This window comes from Haemorhous mexicanus, chromosome Z (genome assembly GCF_027477595.1).
Source record: "Haemorhous mexicanus isolate bHaeMex1 chromosome Z, bHaeMex1.pri, whole genome shotgun sequence".
Lineage (NCBI taxonomy): Eukaryota > Metazoa > Chordata > Aves > Passeriformes > Fringillidae > Haemorhous > Haemorhous mexicanus.
This window is the reverse complement of record NC_082381.1, coordinates 54,241,142-54,262,986: the sequence shown is the minus strand read 5'-3', so window position 1 is coordinate 54,262,986 and position 21,845 is coordinate 54,241,142. Positions and strand designations below refer to the sequence as shown.

The window sequence follows — 21,845 nt, the reverse complement described above, 5'->3', positions numbered from 1 at the left end:
AAAAGACCATAAAGAGGACAACTTAATCCAACTTTTTTTCACATAATGGACTAATTACTACTGGCACTGAAACACAGGAAAAAGAGAGTAAGTAGCTCATGTTCTTCATGAAAATGAGACTTGATCAGAAGATGTTTCTCAACATAAATCAATCTACTTCAAAGAATTAATATTTCATTATCTCTCAGCAGTTATAGGGAAAGGAAAACTCCCAAGGTAAAATACAAGTTCCATGACTTTCATGCAAAGTAGCAGCCAATTGCTAAGACCAGATTCCTTTTCATGTATATAAAAGGCTATTGGGAGATGCTTTGCAAGCACAAATCCTTGTTCAGTTGAACTGCCCTCAGCAGCTTTGAAAATCACAGAAGTATAGAATCATTTAGGTCGGAAAAGACCTCAAAGATCACCAAGTCAGCTGACCCAATCCCCATTAACCTAACAATGCCAAGTCCACCACTAAACCACATTCCTAAGCACCCTCCAAGGACGCTGACTTGATCACTTCCCTGAGCATCCTGTTCTAGTGTTTGACAACCCCTCCCATGAAGAAATTTTAACTGATACTCCATTTAAATCTCCTCCAGCACAACCTGAAGCCATTTCCTCTTGTCCTATTACTTGTTACTTGTAAGATTATTCCCCATCTTGCTACAACCACTTTTGGGTAGTTGTGGAGACCCTCTGAGCCTCCTTCTCTCCAGGCTAAACAACTAACCTGCAGACATAGTGAAGGTCCCACCTGAAACCATCTGCCAGAGTGTGCCTGTGGACATATACTAGAAGTGTTCTTCTGAACCTATCTTAAACTTCCTCAACTCCTTCACAGACTGTGCTCTTTCCCATTGCTATCAAAGTATCCCCAGGTGAGAACATGGATTCCTTTAGAATGAAACCAGCAAAAATTGAAGTTAAGTATCACAAATGTATTCAAACTACAAACAGGCATTTAGTCCCTAGGATCAGATTAGACCTGGCTAAAGAAAAAAAAAAACCCTTGGCCATGGACAAGGGCTCTCTGCACCTACTGTTTTACCCAAGAGACTCTCATTCACAGTATTTGCTAACTTTGCCTTTGTCTGCACTCCCCCACCTATCACCACAGAGATAGTAATTATAAACCCTATGGAGGTGACAGAGTGACTGATTAGCTAGTAGGTGGGCAGTATTTTGAAAATCTGCCATGCTACGTAGCTATTCCCTCTTATTACAAATACTCTTGTGCAGGTACCATCCAAAAAGAGAGCAGTGTATAAACAAGAATCTATCTGCAACACCCTTGGTTTCTCTACAGTACAACTTTGATCCACTCGCTGAAGCCACTCTGGTGACAGCAGGTTTATTTCATGGAACTTAACAATGATCTGACATGTCCAGTCAAAGTACATACATTGGTAATAGCTAGGATGCTGTTCAGTTCAGCAGAAGTCTGCCTGTGGAAATACAAGCCTGTCCACATAGTATAAGCCCTTCTATATCTTAAGAGATTACTCAGTATTAATTCAGTCAGGATCCAAAAACCCATGAACAACAAAATGACTCCTCAATACTACTGCTATGCACAACAGAAGCAACAAGTACCTACTGCTGTTCTATGCATCTCCTGCTTATTTATTCTTGCTTAATAAAACCAAAGACAATGTAAAGAATCTATAATAAGTACTTTCGAGATTGCAGTTTTGTTAATTACTATCTTTCATGTTTCATTTTGGCACTGTGCTTATGCTTCCAGAGTTCCTTACCTCCTAGGCTTTGCAGTATGGCAATAGCCCCAGGGGGGCTCACCTGAGGAGTCAGTCTACCAGAGCAAGTCTCACATAGTGTGAGGACATTTTCTCTGCTTCTTCCTGTACAACTACAGGAGAAAATAACCCTTTCTACTTCAGTTTTCTGCTTAGTTTAGTCATATACTACACAGAAGAACTTCAATTACCTTCTCTTGTCTGGCCAAATCAGTTCAAACTCCCAGTTTCAACCTCTCAAGAAAGATAACTTGCTGTACAACTACACTACCATGTATCACATATCCAAGTGTTGAAAAGCAGGATGTATCATCAGATGAAGGAAGGAAAGTGGCCATGTTCCCACCCTTGATCAAAAGTTAGTCTCAGCTTCTGATCCTGCCAGTTCTAGCTATTTAGGCACATGCTTACTCATCCACCCAGCTCTTTCAGTGCTTCTAAATCAGGTCAAAGGACTGATAAGTACTTCTGTGCTCACTGGCAGAGGCCACAGTTCTCTCCAGGAAACCCTCTGAACAGATTCTTCACCTAGACAGTATGGCATGATGAAGACGAACATGAACCATCAGGCGTCTGAGTATGCCAAAAGTTGCAGTTTGAAAAACCAGTAACTGAAGAAGCTAGATGTACTGCAAATAAATTAATGAATTTCAACGCTCCTAAACAGATGTTTAGAGGAGTGACAGGACCTTTCATGTACACATTCAAAAATAATAGTCAAAATTACTTCCAAATACCAGTATGACTACATGGGTTAGACTAAATAAAAGAGAACATTAAAATACATTTTACATTAAGGTTTTTCAGAAAAAAAATTAACTACTGGTGCCATCAAAAACATAAGTACCTGATTGTACATGATAGAAAGAATGAAAACGAACTTCTATAAATAAGTCACTTTTAATGGAATTGTAACAAGATGTTCCAAGATATTAAAATATGAAGTTAAGTTCAGACATTAAGGCAGTATTGGCTAAGACATGAAAAACTTACTACTACTACGCAAGCATTACCAGTCCAATGTAAACTGAAGTCTCTCTTCGGTAGCATTGGTACCTCAGTCTCTTTTCTATCTCAGAGTATAAACTGGGTGATGTGTGAGAGGGGGAAACAGCATCACCTACGAAAGTAACAACTACTGCCTTTCTACTTTCCCTACTTGAAAAATTAGTTTCAGTATGACACTTTTCCAAAAATAAAAGCTATTGTGTAAAGGTAAGATAATGATCCATGAAGCCCTGAGTTAAAGCCTTATCATTTAGGAAGGAATCATGCATTATGATCCAAACTGTAGTAATTATTTTAAATGGATGGCAGAAAACCAGCAAAATTGGCAACATGCTGTTTTCCCTGGGTAATTAACAGCATCAGAAGCATTACAAAGGAAATGAAAAGAAAAAAAGAAAAAACTCAACCAAACCCAATCCTAGATCAGTCTGAATCATGATTTTGTTTGAGAAATGATGGTATGGATTCATTAATTGATCCAGGAATAAAGCTTGGTGTCATTTCCAGTATCATTCTGAAATAAAATTCATAACACTACAATTACAAAGAGATTACTGGGCAGAGCAAGCAGCTCAAGATACTTAGTTACAGAGATACCATTAATTTAAGAAAAAGAAGAAATACTTCTGGGTGACTTTCAAGTCACAACACAGAATCAGAAAAAACCTTGCTTGATGATGGACTAAAAAATAATCTACCTTGCTTGCTAAAGGACGACCTGAAATTGAGAAACAGATTACTGTGAAAGCAATAAACTTCATAATTTGCATTACAAGTTGTTCAGGAAGGTTTTCTGCTTCAAAAGAAATTCATTAGAAATTTTTTCCCCTCCCTGTGAAAGCAGATTTATTAGAAAAGGCAAGTCCAAAGGAAGAATTAGCAGGAAGGTTTGTTTTTCATCTACAATCAATTTACAATTGCAAAACTCTGAATTTCATTTACAATTGCAAACCTGATTCATTTCAAGGTAGCTCCATAACATGGAAGAGGGTTGGTTTGCTTTGTTTTCTGGGATTTGTTTGCTTTATCTAAGGACATGGGGTTTTTTTTTCTTATTTTTGGTATTGATGCTTTTTTTATTTTAAACATAGCTTATTCTGAGGCGGAGTGGGTAAGACCAAAAGACAAATCTTTGTAGGAGACAAAGGCTTTTGTACACTTAAAGCAGGCTACTAAGAAAGGACAGAGAAAAAGATAATCCAGCATTCAAATGGCTTTCACCTTCCTTCCATTTATTGGTTTTCACAAAGAGAAGAAAATAGTGTACTCCCAAACAGCTGACTCATTATTATGAGAATTATCTCAGGAGAGCCTGGAAAAGAACTTGCCATTTTTTGATTTTACAGGTTAAAATGCAAAGAAATCCTACAGGTTGAGAGCTCCAAAGACAACTAAAATCCAACATCAAACAAACAAATTCCCAACACCACACAGTGTTATGACAAAAGGAAAATAAACCCAAGAGTCCATTTCTAAAAAGTAACATCAAAAGTAACATTTTTAGAAAGTAACAGCAAAGAGCAAGGACAACTACATACTCATTTGCTAAGGTCCAGCCCTCCTTAGGAAATTCAGTGCCTAGTTTCCATAGGACCACTAAGCACCAGGCTTCAAAACACAGACCTATGGGGCCAAGGTTCCAACTCCAGTGCAACCTGACAAATGTCTCATGTGTCCCTAACTCTACTGAATGAGAAGTTTTACCATAAGACCATGCCAATATCTCCATTCCTCCCTGCAGCACAGCCAAGGCAGACAGAGCTAAGGTGGGCTTAACAGCCTCCCCCACACTTCACTGTCCCAGAGAGCACAGTCATCAGTGGACATCAAGACAGCAGATACTTAAAGGTATTGGAGATGGGACACTGGAGACATGATGTACCACATCACTCAACTGTAGGGTACAGGCTCCTCTTCAAACACTAGCTAGGAGGAGCATTCTTAAAGAAAGAAATAAGGACAGAGCAGGATTCACTTTAGAAGCAGGTGCCTCCCTGCATAAAAGCCTCTATCCTGCCCCACCATTCCCAAAATTCCGCTAAGGGAAGCCACCAGGCCCTCTAGCAGGCATACCACACACTAAAGAGCAAAGTCCTGTCAGCTTAGACAGTAAAGCTCTGCCAAGAGCCAAGGCAGGTGCTGGTTGCTCTGCTATTCCAGTACTCAGCCTAAGCATGGCAGGGCTATAGACTGGCAGTACTTGCACCTCTTCCTTACAATCTTGTCAACCTTGACTGAATAGGCTGGTTATTTCAAGTTATTTGTATGTATTTTAGAATACACATATTTGGTGCACAGTACCTTTGTAGAGAATCACAAGCTTCTGACTTTGCAGCACACTTCTACCAGTGATAAGTATTTTGAGGGTAGGAGAAGAGACTATTTTTCTTTCTGCTACTTTATCCAAAAATAATTTGTCTTCCGCAAAAAGAATTTGCTGACAGCAGACAGAGCATCTTTTTGAGTACTGCCAAAACAACAGTTTGTGATCACATCCATGTGCCACTTATCAGGATGTGCTGGCATAGAACTGGCCTTACACACACAGTTAGCATCATGCACCTACAACATGGTCTCAGGATGTTGCCAAAGTGTGTGTTTACAACTTGAAGGGTTTCAATCCTGCTGCGTCTACTTAATTTAAAATAATGTGTCAAACCCCTAAAACATAACTACCCTTTATATGACACATAATGATGGGACATTACCAGGAGCACTGAGACTGGATCAGGCCCAGAGGCCGCTCAGCCTACAATCAACTGCTTGAAGCTACAGCCTGTGTCAGTCCTGTAGCTATTCAGGGATCAGCTGAAAGACAGCCCTATATCAGCCCACAATTCAGGGTAATGAGCTACCTTGCTGCCTTCCCAGACAGACTTAAGCTGTACAGGTGGCTGCTTTGGGAAAAGCATGCTGGCATACTGCCATCACAAGACTTCTGAACCACAAAACTAATATTTTCACTGATTTCCCCTCAGGTAACTGGTCACAGCGGTCCAGGACTACTTACAAAATGATTCTTTGTACACCTATAAACACAGATAAGCGAGTGTAGCATAATGAAATATAAATCCCACAGGATTTCCCCCACATTGTATGATTAAAGGTCAGGGTCAACTGGTGACTCAGCTGATGCAGTGCTGCTGCATAGTCACTGTATTTCACAGAAAGACAACTTGGTTGAGGTCAGAAGGGATCTCAAACAGGGTCATAACCTACTGCCCAGTTCCATGTTTTTTTAATAAAAGGCATATGCTACAACCACCCTGGGCACTAGTGACAATGCTCAGCCATCCTCACAGTGAAAGTGTTTCCTGATGTTCAGAATCTCCTGTGTTTCAGCCTCTGCCCATTGCCTCTTGCCCTCTCTTGCCCTTTCAGCCTCTGCCCATTGCCTCTTTTCAGGGATGCCCTCACTGGACATCCCTGAAAAGAGCCTGGCTCTGTCCTCTTTGCAAGTTCCCTTTGGGTACTTACATAAATTGGTAAGATCCCTCCCTGAGTCTTCTCTTTTCCTGGCTGAACAGTCCTAGCTCTCTCAACATTTCCTTACAGTAGAGTACTCAAGTCCCTTCATTACCTTAGACACTCCTTGTTTGAATCCCTCCACAAGTTCCACACCTATCTCTCTTGTACTGGTGAGCTTAACCTCAGACTTACTGCCCACCATGCAAGAGGAGAAGAGGGCTAAGTGCTCTATCTACTTGATAAGGAAACCTTTTCCCAAGAGTGTTTGGGCTGCATCTGCGTCAGTACAGTGTCAAGTCCTGACCATGCTTCAGCTGTGTTAACACACATCTGAAAATTATGTAATAACTTTCAGAGCTCTATAGGTACACAAGAAAACACAGTCCCACAGGTAAGCAGTGGTCCTATAGGCCTCAAATTCTCATTTTTGTAAGATTAAATCTATTTATGAAAGTCTGCCATCTAGATGAGGGTAAGTGGAAGAAAGTACCCTGTAAGCATCCCAGACTATTCCAGCTGCAGCTAAGTCCTGGAACACCCAGTTCTTCCTTGACATCAAGAAGTACTCACTTTCCAAGGATAAATCTGATTCCTCTGCAGAAGATGCAGAATTCCTTACAGCAGGCCTCTAGAGTCAGCATTCCTAAAGGTGCAACCAAAAGCTGTTTTCATATTTCACACAAGAGATAAGCAGCTGCTACCTGCATTCACCAAACATTGACCCTTACACAAAAGCACTGGTGTGCAGTCTGTACAGTCAGTGCTCCCAAGATGGATGAGCCACGACCACTGTGCATGCAGTACACAGGAGAAGTCAGCAGGTACTGGGGCGTAGGCACAGACGGCGGGGATTCTTACATCACATCACACTGCACTCTACTTGGATGCAAGCAAGACCCTGCAATAGCTCAAATGGATTGTCCAACACTATTTAATAGAAATAATGGCAGCAATATGGTACATGTGCCTGAAGTATGCTCCATCAGAATAATCACTCTAATACCTAATTTACCTAAAATACCCTAATTACTCTAATAAATACCTAAACACCTAACATTTGTCATCCTGACACCTGACAAGTTTAAACATTACTGTGCTATACTAGAGGGAAAAACCTAGAGGTAAACTCCTGGATGGGAAAAGAATACACAACAGAGCTCCAGGCAGGGGACTAGTCCCTGGATTTCTGTGGAAGACCGAAGTTGCAGAATTTGGGCAATTTCCATTGTTAGAAGAGGAAGAAAAGCATTCTGAAAGGCATGTTGGCCAGAGATGTCAGAGCATCCTTGCACTGTTGAAAGTGAAGGGGAGGATGGGGAGTGGAGTGCACTTATTTAGCAGAAAAATCAAAGAAGGATTAAAATTAAATGAATAATCAAATAAAATTGAGAGGTTGAACTATTTGTTCATCAGGCAAAATATGCTAAATAGGCAATAAACTCACAGAATTGCTGAAATATAGATGCTGATTTGAAGAAGGATTTACCAAGTTCAAGTTCAGTGGCTGGCTTTATTTTATACTTCAGAATTGGCAGGTAGCTAGAGATCTTCATATTTTTGGTTTGAATTCTAACAGGGAAAAATTGAAACAAAAGCTGATGGCATAGCAGATGAGAGTCTCAGGTAATGTGACAGGGCAAGCAAGTGGAGGTCCTCTAGCACTTTCATGAAAATGGAAAAGTATAACCTCCTATGGCCATGTAACTAAATGTCTCGGTCAAATTACCTTGGTATTTCTGCAAGTTTAAAAATCATGATTCCTAAACCAGAAAAGCACCATACAGAAATACCTCTTAAGAAAAGGGGCACGTGTCAGAACCACAGTCAAAAGTAACGCAGGAGCATATGATGACAACTGTACACCATCTGCTATGTGTAAATGAACAAATTTCAAAACCAGTAGTAAAGGCACATTATAAGCACATTGTGTTCATGAGAGCTACTTTAGCAAAAACCTGACAGAATTACAAGTGTAAGTTACTGGATTTAAAACAGGAACAACTGGGAGTCATTTCAGAACATTTCATGAAGTAGCCTAGACAGCCACAATCATACAAAGAAAAAAGAAAAATGAAAACCAATAAAACTAGCCTGGATAAGAGAGGAAAGTAAAAGAATAAAATTGAAATAGGTAAGCCAAAAACATGGGAAATCTCAACCATTTCTAAGAGAAAAAGTCAAATTATGACCTCTGGGGCTCCACATAAGACCTCACTTTTTTTTTTTAATGACAAACCACACTGGTCCATCAAGAAACTGTCACTGCAGAATACTTAATATTTATTAACACAGAAAAACACCCATGTAATTTTCAATCTTTTTTTTTCTTTTAGGGAAGCACAGACCAAATTTGCAATGACAATGAAAGAGTGCCCACTGAAGATGAACAACACAGAGCATTTATTCAAGTCAGGAGGTCCAAAGGTTTTAGAAGGACTGGCTAGGAAGGCATACTGACTTGAAACTCTTGAATTATGACCCAAAAAACCCCAAAGGGTGAAAAACAGGTGAGGGAACAAGATTGCACACCAAGACGGATGGAGTTACTGTATTTGGATGGTTTTCTGTCAAAGTCAGTGGTTTTGAAGAACTAGGCATCTGCTAAGCAACTGATCATACAACAAACCAACACCACATGCATTCAGTAACAGTTGTTTAAACAGTTAAGTAGTAAACCACACAGGTAAAGTCCTCAGCAGACAATTGTCTTCCAAACAGGATCCCAACAATATTAAGACTTTAAAACAAACTTAAAAATCTTCACCCATGACATAAAATAAAAACATAAAATCATTACTGACAGTACTCGTAGGTGATGCAAAAGTTGTGAACTGGTAAACAGTGATGCTGATATGATGCTGAAAACCATATTAGAATAATCTGTAAAACAGAAAAAGGCAAATACTGTGTATCCAAATACTGTTAAATATAAACTTGTCAAACAATTACTAAACCCACCCTAAAAAGCAATTATTTAGAAAAGCATTTAAGTTACAGCAGTCATCTAAACAAGAATAGTTTAATGTCACGGCTCAGTAGGCTGTTACACTCCTTGAACACACCTCAACAATGGTATTCCACCTGGCAGTAGTTATATACTTGTAATAAAAAGTGTATACACATCACTGTTCAACTCTCATGATCTGTACTTTAGTACTGACCTTGCATTGGAAAGAAGTCAAAAACCAGCTACAAAAACAATTAAAGGATCATAAAATTAACTCTACAGTTACAAAGTTAGAACTGAACTATGGAACCATCCAGATTGAACCCCAAGATATTGGAGTATTTTCTTTCTATCCTCAAAGTGGACCACAATTGTAATGTTCATGGTTATGATGAACTAAAAAAAATGAGTAGTGCAGTTATTTTACTTATTATGATTTATCTAATGTCAGAAAACAAATTCCACAATATATTAAGAAAGAGCTTATCAGACAGCTCACTGGCGTTTTGTTCAACCATGTATTTTGGTTCAAAAAACCACGTACCACTTGAAAGACACACTCATAAAAGAAAACTCCATCATGCATACCCACAAAACCAAACCTTTCTATACCAACAAAAAAGCCTGAGTTGTTGAGTACAGTGATATATACAATTAATGCCACTATACCTAAGCTACAATCTAGACTGGTAGGTTGAAATACTGTTTTAAATAAGACTGCACTGTTTTAAATAAGACTGAACTCAGTCAACAAATAAACATTTGTCTTTCTTTTGGCTTTGTTTTGACTATTTCTGCACAGTTTTGATCCTCTGTGCACATAAAAAAAAAAGCTGCAAAGAAATGGGAAGGTGTAAGAAAATTCCATGTCACTAAGCAGAAGTAGCTTGGTATCATGTAAACAAGACAAAACAAACAGATACAGGTGATCACAAGTTTCTGCAGCTACAGATTATTCCAGAAAATACTGTCACACCTTGAAAATAACTAAAATATAAAGCAAAAGCATCACAAAATATTTTCATTATCGTTTCCCCTCCTTTTTAAGCTATTCTACCAAATGACTATGTCCTGATAAATCATATAGTCATTTGTAGTAATTTTGCATAATTACCAGTTAAAGAAATCCCACCATATTCTGTCATTTTAAACAACAAAAATACAATCTCCTCCTGCTTTACTGGTTTTATAGTATTTAATGGGAAAACTCCATAGATGAAAAATGCAATGTAAGTATTTAAATCTATCCTTCTCACTTTACTACATGAAACCGTAGACCAAAAAAGTTCATAAATCAAAACATTCAGACATGGCATTTTCTGAGAACAACCAAATAAAAATCACACTAATAAAACTAACGTGGTTGTAAATTTACAAAACAAACAAAAAAAAAGCACAAAAATGTCATTACCCAGAGAATGTCTCATAAATTTCTCAGAGAAAACAATTTAAAGGAATACATACTAACTTTACTGTTCAGCATTTGGTGTAGGAAATACAGCCACAATTAAGCTATTAGCAAATTCTGCTCATGTTGCTTCTGTAGTTTTGGTTTAAAAGCCAAAATCTTCAGAGATCACCACGAGTCTAGGTCTTAACCCCAATTAAATCTAATAATTAATAGGAATGTATAATTATGTTGTGGAGCCAAACGCAGAACAAAATCAAAGTGAATCCGAATTCACTATTATCATGTCTTGCAGGTAAGAAAACAGGATGAATGCAATTAAATAAATAAACCCCAACAGAACAAAAATTGTTCTGGGCAGAGAGTGTTTCTGGATTTCTACAGGCACCAACGGCATTAAAATCCAAGCTTACAGGATTGTAAAATGAGCCATTTTACTGATGCTGACTGTGGGGGTGGTGGGGCACTGTCACAGGTTGCCCAGAGAAGCTGTAAATACTCCAATCCTGGCAGTGTTCAAGGCCAGGCTGTATGGGGCACTGAGCAACCTAGTGCAGTGCACAGTCCCAGCCCATGGCAGGGGGTTAGAACTTTAAGATCCTTTCCCACTCAAACCGTTCTCTGATTCTATGAAGCATGCTGTTAGTCAATTTAATGAAATACACTAATTCCAGTGAATCTTTGTTCCATCTGCAGAAAATTCCCAGTCTTACATTTAGATAAAAGCAAATTTACTCCTAAATTGTTGCTCTGCTTTTCTATGAAATAAGCTGCTAAACCAGGAGAGTCACCTAAATGAAATCCATCTTTGCATCACTTAGAATAAATGTTTATTATCCCCTTTAATTTATTTACCAATTCAATGCTGAGATAAACAAAGACCAAGAGGAAACTGAACACAGTACAAAAAAACCCCTTCATGTTATTTTATTTCAATATTCTCTTCTCACCAAGAAAAACAGAAGTATGTTTAGGTGCATTTTGTGTTTTCAGAGGGGGAAAAATACATATATAAAGCATTGTTTCTTACAGCTATCAAGTTAGGAAGATGAACAACAGCTTTAACTTCAGGAAATCACCACAGCAGTCCAATCACAGCATCACAGAGCAGTTTGGGTTGGAAGATACCTTCAAAAATCACCTACGCCACCCACCACACCAGGATGCTCAAAGACCCCTCCAGCCTGGCCTTGTACACTTCCAAGGATAGAGCATCCACAGCTTCTCTGAGCAGTCTGTTCCAGCGTCTCACATGCCTCCCTGTAAAGATTTCTTCTGTGAGTCCAATCTCAATCTATTCACTTTCAGCTCAAACCCATTGCTCCTTGTCCTCTTACTGACAGATCCATGTAAGAAGTCTTTCTATAGCTCTTATATACACTCCTGGTATACTGAAAAGCTGCTCCATGGTCTCTGTGGCATCTTCTTTTCTCCTGATTGAAAAATCCACACTATCTCAGACTCTCCTCATAGGAGAGGAGCTTCATCCCTCTGATCATTTTTGTGGCTCTTTTCTGAGCTCTTTTCACTGTAAAAGGCCCCTGTCCTACTTGTGCTGAGGACCACAGAAATGCATGGATTCCAGGTCCCAGCAGACAAGAATCACCTCCCTGAACCACCCAGTGAGACTGCTGATGTACACCCGGCTTTCCAGGTTCCAAGTGCAAGTTTTCATTCACCAGTACCCCAAGTCTTCCTGTAGAGGGCTACTCTCAATCCATTCATCCCTCACACGGTACTGATGTCAAGGGCTGTCCCACACCACAGACAACGGACCCAGGACTTTGGACTTGGCCCCGCTGAACCTTGTTGAGGTTCCAACAGGCCCACTTACCTCCTGTATCAACTGTACCTCTCAGACTGGTATCACCTGGAAATCTGATGAGGATGCAACTTCCCACTGCTTATGTCATAAACAAGGTATTAAACAGTATGATTCCTTGAGGGGCACCACTCATTACTGTTTCCACTTGGACAGTAAACCATTGATCACAACTCCTTGAATGCAGCCATCATGTCAATTCTTTACTCAAAGAGTCTATCCATCCAACTTCCCTCACTCCAATTTAACAGTAAGAATGTTGGGAGGGGACACTGTATCAAAGGTCTTGCAGAAAGCTAGACAGATGACATCTCTCTCTTCCTTTGTCCACTGATACAGTTACTCCATCATAGAAAGCCAAAAGATTAGTCAGGCAGTTAGTCCTCTGCACATCTTGTTGGCTGACTCTATAATGAACACCTCCACATCTTCTGTATGTTTCAATAAATGTTTAATGAATCTCTGTTCCATGGTCTAAAGCCTAAATTATAGCCTGAGTTTTGCCTTGAGTTTTAATGTTGCCAGAGAGGTTTCCCCTACCTGGCAGGATTAAAAAAAGTTTCTCAAGTGTTTGTCATGGGGTTCTATACGAAATCCTTTTTCCATGACATGCAACACCTGTAACTCCCCAGATCAAACCTCCGTCAAAAATCACTTGGAGGACTTAATGGATTGGAGGAATGGTAATGAGATAAACAGATTTTGATCTCTAAATCTCTCTCTTAATAATAGGCAAAGCCAGTCAGAAAGCTGTTTGGTGGCCTGCACTCTGGGATTAACTACTAATCTCACCACTGTTGAAGATGACCAGGTGCATCAGAACCACCCCTCAAAAAACACGGGCAATTGCAGGACAGGAGAGATTCAAGTGGCATGAGGATTGTTGCTGTGCATGAAAGTACTTCTAGACATCAGGTTCTATTAACACACAAAGAAGAAATTAAAAGAAGGAAAAGAGAATTTACCATAGTTATTCAAATAAAGGTATAAGAATCTATCCTTTATTCTTTTGCCTTTTTTCACCAGCACAACTACACAGTGTCTCTGTTTCCAGGCTACCATTATTTTCTTTTTAAGAACAATCAAACAGAAATCCAAGTGAGAAGTATTGTAAGAATCATTATTCTCCCTCCTAAAAGATTAACTGAGTTAAAACTAATTTTACTAAGGAGTACTTTGGGTTTGGTTTTTGTTTGTTTTTATTTCTCCTTTCTGCAAATCATCTTTGAAAGGTTTTAACCATCAACATAAATATTTAATTTAAACACCATCTAGATAGCACACTCCAAAAACACAAGCATCAGATCCTCCAAGTATCTGAACAGCTGTGTAAGAATCTATTCAAGGTATGTGAATGATGCCTTTATTTTTCAGCATTTAATTTCAATTGCTTTTGCTGCTCTGGTCTGTGAGACTAAGAGGCACTCACAGTGCTTTGCAAATCCATTATCAGAGCAAAATATAAGTTCCATACTTGATCACCAATTTCCCAAGCCTGACCAGCTCCCAAAACCATAAAATGATGGCATCTTTTCCAAACTCTATGTCTTTTGCATTTTTCTGGCATTCTGAGTTACCAGCTGCTTCAGAAACCTTCTGTTTGACTTTCTGGATGATGCTGTTCACCCAGAATAGTGGGCCAGAATACCTTTCAGCATTCTTTTTCAACATCCTCTAATTTAAGCAGGATAATGAACATTACCATTGAAGACTTAGGAGTTAAAAACTCTCCTGTGATGGGTTTATAGAACAAACAATTCAAAGCAATTTTCCTTAATTCACAGAAATATTCTCATTCAGTATAAAGATCCTTGACAAAGATTATCATTAAAGCAATGAATTAGCCAAGGACCAAGAAGCTTATGCAAGTGTCTAATGAGCATAAAGCTCGGGGACTGTGACAGACACACCAACAAAACTAGATAGCAATGTATATTCTGTGCCATAAGTACCATTATAATTAAAATATTTTTTCCTAATGTATAATTTCAAAGTGTGCCTAAAACATGTTTACTACATTATACCTTAGCTTATAAAAGTATGATCAAGAATGGGATCTCTTTAGCTTGATTTCATGGCTATATAGTAACTAAATGACTCATTCCTACCTTGATTCCTGTATAGTCAAAGAATCTCTAACTTATTGTCTTTCACATCCAGATACACCAAGTTCCTACAGAACAGAAATCTGTGCTCTTACCTTGAATTTAACTTAAAGGTGGCTAACCCTATCTGGGCAAACACTATTCTGATCCACATTTGGTGATACTTAAAAAGATCTGAGCTGTATTTTTTGGTTAACTTCAAAAGACTTAAGGATCTAACTGCACTCAGCTCTTTAGAGAAGAGAAAATTTGGGGTAGAGGGGAAAAAAATAGTATGTTTCAAATTTTAACTGCCTTTTCCACAATTTCCTTTAGGAAAAACAAATCCTCCTTCAACAGACTTCTGACAGCTGGGGCAGAGTACCAAAGTACTTCAATAAGGACCACAATGGCATTCTCCTAGATACAAAACAAAAGACACAGATATCAGTGGGAACAGGACCTTGGGTAGAAATCTCATCTATGTACTCTAAGGCAAACAGATTTACACTCTGGCACTAGTCAAAACTACCTAGTCTCATTCACTCCTATCAGATGCTTCTTCCACACACAGATCAATCTAAATTACAAATAGCAAAGCTCCCAGATGAAGCTGTCAATACACAGCTCAGCTGTGCTGAGGCAATAGTGATATAGTCTTTATCTTTTCAATTTACTGAATCACTAGTTGCTTCCACTTTCATCAACTTTCTGATGTTCTGTTGCTTATTCAAGCAATACATGTATTTCACACCACCTGCTTTCCACAGAAAGATGAGCTGAACCAATAGAGTTGGGCTCATGTAAATCATACACTTCATTACAGTAGTTTGTCAGATGATTCTGCCTTAACGTATTGACAAAGGAGGAGTCTTGCTTGGTAGGGTTTATTTTTGTGCCTGGAACGGCCACACCACCTTCTCAGGTGCAGAATGAAATGAACAGTACTTTTCTGATGGCAACTGCATCTGCATCAGGGTTCTAGGATAAAACTCTGCACTACTGATAAACAGTAAGTAGAGTGTACAAATCAGGCAGTTCAATTATTCCCTGCCTTGAAAACTTACAAAGGACAAAAAAATCTGTAGAAAATCATGCTTCAGTTTACCCTCAGCATCAGCACTACTTATTGAGGAAACAATGTGCTTTCAGAACACTTCAGATTTAAACTTTGGTTTAGCCTGAAAAAACATTTGTGCTGTTCCTGGAACTCTCCAGGAAACTTTTAAATTCTAAAGCATTGGTATCTCTTGGACTTCTCTTATCCAGTTTTAACACATCTAACTTCTTTGCATAGAGTTAATAATATTTAAAAGCTGTGGCATGCTTCCTTCTTTTTGGCCAACACCACATGTATGGCTTCCTAGTGTTTCCTATATGCTAACTCTTCCTTTGTTTTCTCCTGATTTTCTGCTCTTTGCTCTTGCCATGTTTGATAATTACAGTAAATAAAGGTGAATACTGAAAAACTTTCATAATTTCATCAGTAACAGCTGTTCATACACAGTTGTATTTGTGTACAAGAACAGATATTCTTCAGTCTTCTACCATTCAGCTTAAGGAAGTTCACAGAAAAAGATATTGTGCCTACAGCATTCTATTCCTGCAACAAAGCTAATCACTGTTAATTGGACATCTATCTCACTTTATTTCACACCTCTCAGTATTTTGTTTTTCAGAGATTGGAAGATAGTGCTTTTCCCTATGAAATTGCTGTTACGGTACAACAACAAAATCAAATTGAAGCAACGAAACAAGGAGAATTATTATTTCTTCATTTTGCAACACACATTTAAATGCTCATTCTCCAATGATTTCTCTGCTCAGAATGTATTTTTTCATCCTACATTTATTTAACATTATTTGCCAGTGTAACATACAAATTAGGGGTTACTTGGCTCTTTGAAATATAAATAAAGCTAAATTAGTCTGAATTCTTTAACTGTTCAGACCCTCTGCTAGTTCCTATTAACTTTGGTGGGTGTAGATCACTTATTGAGTAGTAAAAACAAACAAGCAACAAACCCTTTTTAATGGCTGCACATAAGGTATCCTTTTGTGGTGCACCAAAAATTAATGTTCTTAAATATTTTCTAAATATATGTTCTTTACATTATCACACTGATATCCAAATGTTGATTCGTGTTTTCCTACCCCACCAAAAAAAATGTTCTTATATATGGACATATCTCTGTATATGAGAATACATCATGGTGTTAAACATCCAGAATGAAATTTTATTTCCTTTGAAACAGCTTCTGCTAAACAAGAGATATTTACCTATCTAGTTACAATATGTATGAAGAGGTAAGTTAATTATTTGTTCATTCTACAGTAGGAAATATGTACTGTGCCAATTACCTAAAATTATTTGAAAGAGTTCAGTGTGAGCAGGGCAGACTGATAAAAATACAAGTTATGAGAAAAATACCGAAGCTTGTTTCTCCAGCTGAAGAAATTATATGAACAAGAGTCTGCCACTGGTGGCTTAATGGACCCATTTTCTCTTCAATTTATCTACACAAAGTCTGCCTCTGTGAACAGACCAAGTTCGGCATGTTCGATGTCTAATTCGGCTCACACAGGTTTAAGAAATAATACAGTCACGTTATGTTCAAAAGCATCTTTTGGCATAAGATTGCTGTTCATGACAATTTAAATGGCTTATCGTCCATCTAGTTTCTGTGCTACAGCACGGAGAATAGAAGGACACTTGTATCAAGTCAAGTTTCTTCACTGACACGTTTGCTGACTTCAACATAAGAAGAACCAAACTCTTAAAAAAACATGCTTTGCACAATACCAACCAATATGCTGCAAAAAAATAGCACTGTCACACACATCTCCAGTACCTAACCTGGCCAGGGTTTACAGACACACAGGCATAGCTAGCACAACACCTACATTATTTTCTTAGATACTCAAGGCATTTCCCAGTGAGAAAATAGTTTAGAGGCAGACTATGTCCAGGACTGATGGTTTATGGCTACAACCTGTCATGTAGGCTCAAAGGCTGCTTTCTGAGTCCCTGGAAAATTTACATGGATGGCAGGAAAAAAATCATATATGGAAGTATGACAAAAAAAATATATACATAAGTATATAGCTCTTACTACTTTAAAATAAATACTCACATAAATGCTTAAAATAAAAGCATGCAGAACACATTGGCACAGGCAAATGTAAAACATTAGAACACCTCTTCCTTTTCTCCCCTAATTATAAAAACAATGTGTTTTTTACAGCTAACAGCAATCAACAGATGGATATTAACAACTGCAAGCTCTGGAGAACAATCACAGGATTTTACAAAGTGTTCATCAGTAATGACATCCAGAAGAGTTAAAATACAGATTAAAACCAAATTCAGTGGAAGACAATTTGTTCCTAAGTGTCTTGAGACACTACAGCCAAGCTGTGCTAGCTGAAACTACTACTATGTAATACGCTTCACTGCATATTTATGGATTCTGGCTTTCCACAATTACAATTGTAAAAAATACTTTGTCCTGTTGTAAAATGTTTAAAAAAAATCAAATAATGATGTACAAAAAAGTACCTAAAACTGGTATTTTATTGTTTAATCAAAGAGTGTTTATTTTTAAACTATAACCTAAAAATAATCTTAGCACACAATGAAAGTTTTACACAAATTACTTCTGACTTTGAGCTCTTTGATTTCATGAAGAATAAGAAGGTATCATGAGCACATTCAGCAGTGTGTGTGTGTGTGTGTGTGTGTGTGTGTGTGTGTGACATAGTAACAATTCAGAGAAACCTAAGTTTCCAAGAAGGCACTGTGTCTTTCACAAGTTAAGGAGGGGAAAAATCCTTTTCCTCTGAAGCAAAAAGATTAATTTTTTCTTTATGTTTGCTACCTATGTAGCAAACATAAAGAAAAAATTACTACTATTACTGCTACCTATGTATTTTTATGTGTGTACATCTAATTTTTAAGCAAGTGTAGCAATAAAACAACCCAGCACACAGGTTTAAAAATCTTTAAAGGCAGTTTGTGCCTTTAAAGGTTCGTAATACCTTTCACTTTGCACTTGCAACTAGTCTGAAGAACATGCACAGCAACTTAACAAGGCTCAGCTTAAACTGCATTAATATACTCTTTAAAAGTCAAAGGATATTCCTTAGTCCCATATTTTAAAACCTTAACATGCTTATGTTTTTCAGACCTACAATACTTGAAAGAGTGTGACTGAGAAATTGGCACTTCCAGAAAAGGAAAAAAAAAAAGAACTCCAACATGTTCACTTATGCTTACATAAAATTAAGCCGCACTAGTGATTTTCTCCCTAAAAATGAGGGGGAAATAGATGAAATTGTACAGTAAACATCTATTTAGTATTCAAAAAAATTAGATAATTTTAAGCATGTTCAGATGGTTTTCCTGCTACCAGCTTCACCATTTTTAATGAATATATTTTCATTTGAAAACTGTTTTATCTGTCTCATAACCATGTGAATGACCCATACAAACAACAAACTTAGTAACTGAGCATTTGCTTATACTGAGAAGCAATGAAAGTGACTAAAAAAAAGTGCTCTAAGGTACTTAAGACAAACCCACTTATGAAAGAAGTTTCCCTAAATTTCTTTTAGAAATTGAAACTTGAGTCTACAAAATACCAAGACACCAAGAGTCATTCACTACACACAGCATTTCACAAGACAAGATCATTGTTGATCCAAATGTGCACATACTCTTTCTTTCAGTCAAACATATGACAGAGGCTGACAAAACAAAAGACAAAAAATGTGTGCATAGTAACAATTTCTGTACTGGTTTCATTACCCAGTATATGGATGTGCTGTTAAGTACACTCAGGCAGAAGTTCACCCCTCCAGATCTCTACATCATGTCTCCACTTTCACAAGCCTGCTAGAACTCTTAGCTGGCATTGATGATGAACGCAGATATCTTTTATACAGGAACTCAGAGGTCTTCCCTAATTCCTTCTATGGGTTGGCTTCTCCCCTGTTCTTCTGCAAATCACCACACACTATCTGGTCCAAAGCAATGCCCTAACTGGACTCCAGTCTACCACCATCTACCCCAATACTTCAGGTTAGTAGAGGGAGGACCTAGCAAAGCGGCTCAAGTTCTGTGTTCCTAACTGCAGAAGTGAATCTCTAAATTTCTTCTCTAGGTAATATAGTCAGTGGAATATATTCTAGGTAGTATATTCAGTCTCATTCAGTGGATTTCATACATTTCTGAAAACGTGAGAGAAGCATCTAGCACTACCGTAAGAGAAATCAAGAATATACAGAAAAAATCTGGACCTGAGTAACCAGTCAAATGTATGAGCTGCCTCTCCTGAAGCAAGTGTCTATCATTAATCATACTTAGACATCCATAATATTAAGCAAGGGCAATCTATTTTATCTTCTTTGACAATCCTAAAAATCTCACCATGCACTGCCATAAACCAAAAGCAGGCCAAAATCCAACAGAACATTATTACTGTGAGTGCTGCATCCATGTCCACTGCTTCCCTCCCAGATTAGTTAGAGATCCCAACCTTCTCTAATATCCAGAAGATAACTTTCAGGAAATAGCATATTCAGATGGAAGCACTAAAACGTATTAAAACTTTTCCTTCCAACTTTCTTTACCTCATTGAACAGGCAGTTTACTTCCCCAGTATAAACCACTACTTCCAAATACGTGGCCCAAGAAAAACATCTTCCCCATAAAGATCCCACATCCATTTGGAACACACTCACTCATCCACACACCAGAGTAGTGATAAAATACATAAAGGCCTATAAGTCCAGGCAGGACCTATTACCAGGGAGCTATGCAACACAGTGCATCACACTGGACACAGGCAGGCATATTTTAATTCAAAAGCCTTATTTTATGATAAGCCAAATTTCTATTAGATAAATGCCACCTTCATATACTTGCGGGTCTAAAATAGCAACCTCTGTTTTAATTAAGGAGAAATGATACAGCTGATTTTATTTCCACCATCCAGTGGGTGGATGCCAACGGTATTAAAGATCCTGTAATCACCCAGCACACTTCAGGTTACCCCTCAGCTTGCCATGTGCATCTGGGCCTTTGCGGCTCCTTTACCTTTATAGAAAGCGGTACACAAGCTGAGCACAAGCCCCTTATCCAACTTTACCTCAAGACATAAAAATCACAATACAAAATTCAACCGGTGAGCTAACAAGCTTCCCGAAGCCCACGGAACAATGCAGATATCACAACCGCCACCATCGACCTGCACAGCGACTCCCCATGAGAATCCCTTCCTCAATCCGCTTCGCTACCATCGCTCTCCCACACACATCGACATTTGCCCCTCTTCCCGCAGCCCCCTCACTCACCCGCCATCCGTTCCCTCTCCATTTTGGAAGGCCGCTTCCCGTTGCACACCGAACCCACCCGCCGACGATGCCCGCAGGCGGGCACACACGCCCCGTTCCCCGTGGGGGAGACTCGGCCTGCGGCTCCCCGCGGCGGGGGTGACGAGCGCCCAGAGGCACCGCAGGCATTGCCGCTGCCGCCCCGTCCCCGCCTCCGGGTACCTGCGCCCGGCACGGACCGCGCCGGCGGCGATGCCCGGGCTGCAGCCCGGCGGCACCTGGGGAGTGCGCGCCGGCGGCGGCCCGAGGCGAGCGGCCCGCGGCGAGCGGCCCGCGGCGAGGGGAGGGAGCCCCGCACTCACCCAGCAGCAGCAGCTTCAGCTCGCGGCGGGCGTCCCGCTTGTCCCGACGCAGCTGCCGCTCGATCTCGTCGTTGATCCGCCGGGCTTCCTTGGCTTCTTCGCTCAGGCAGCACGCCATGATGGACTCCAGAGTCATTCTTCCTAACTGGTTCAGACACAGCCCCCACCCCCCCTAAACCCGCACGCACACTCGCACACACGCACCCCGCCGCCGCTCCGGCCCCTGGGGGCACAGGCGCTCTCCGAGAGCCCGGGGGCCGCCGCAGGGCAGGCACGCAGGCAAAGCAGCCTCGATGCCACAGAGGGGCAAGAAGAAAGGTAGGGCCGCTGGCGGCGCGGATCCCCGCTCCCTGCCGCTGACACCCGCCGCTGCCAACTCCTCCTCTCCTCTAAATCATGCACCGAACAACATGGAAACATCCACCGCGGCAGCAGCAGCAGCGCTACCCAGCCGAGCTGCCCCTCGTCCCGCTGCTCCCCTTCCCTCGCCGCCGCCCGCAGCCTGCGCGGTCCCCGAGTGTCCCTGGCGGCCGCCGACACCCCCGCCGCCCTCCGACGCGACCACCCCACCCTCGTGGAAGCGCTAATGCCCGCTAATCCCTCCCCCGCCCCGCACACGCACACATCTCCCCGCCGCTCCCCGCCCCCAGAGCGGGAGCCCGGCTCCTGCG

The 21,845-nt window shown here is 39.9% G+C and overlaps 1 protein-coding gene across 1 annotated transcript in view; it reads right to left on the bottom strand.

Moving 5' to 3' along the window:
* Positions 1-21,324, bottom strand: part of LOC132341876 (guanine nucleotide-binding protein G(q) subunit alpha) — a 113,879-nt gene extending 92,555 nt beyond the window's left edge. The window contains exon 1 of the mRNA XM_059873995.1: positions 21,175-21,324. Coding sequence (XP_059729978.1) covers positions 21,175-21,310 — 136 coding nt within the window. The 5' untranslated portion in view covers positions 21,311-21,324. The remainder of the gene's footprint in view (positions 1-21,174) is intronic.
* Positions 21,325-21,845: the final 521 nt, after the last annotated feature.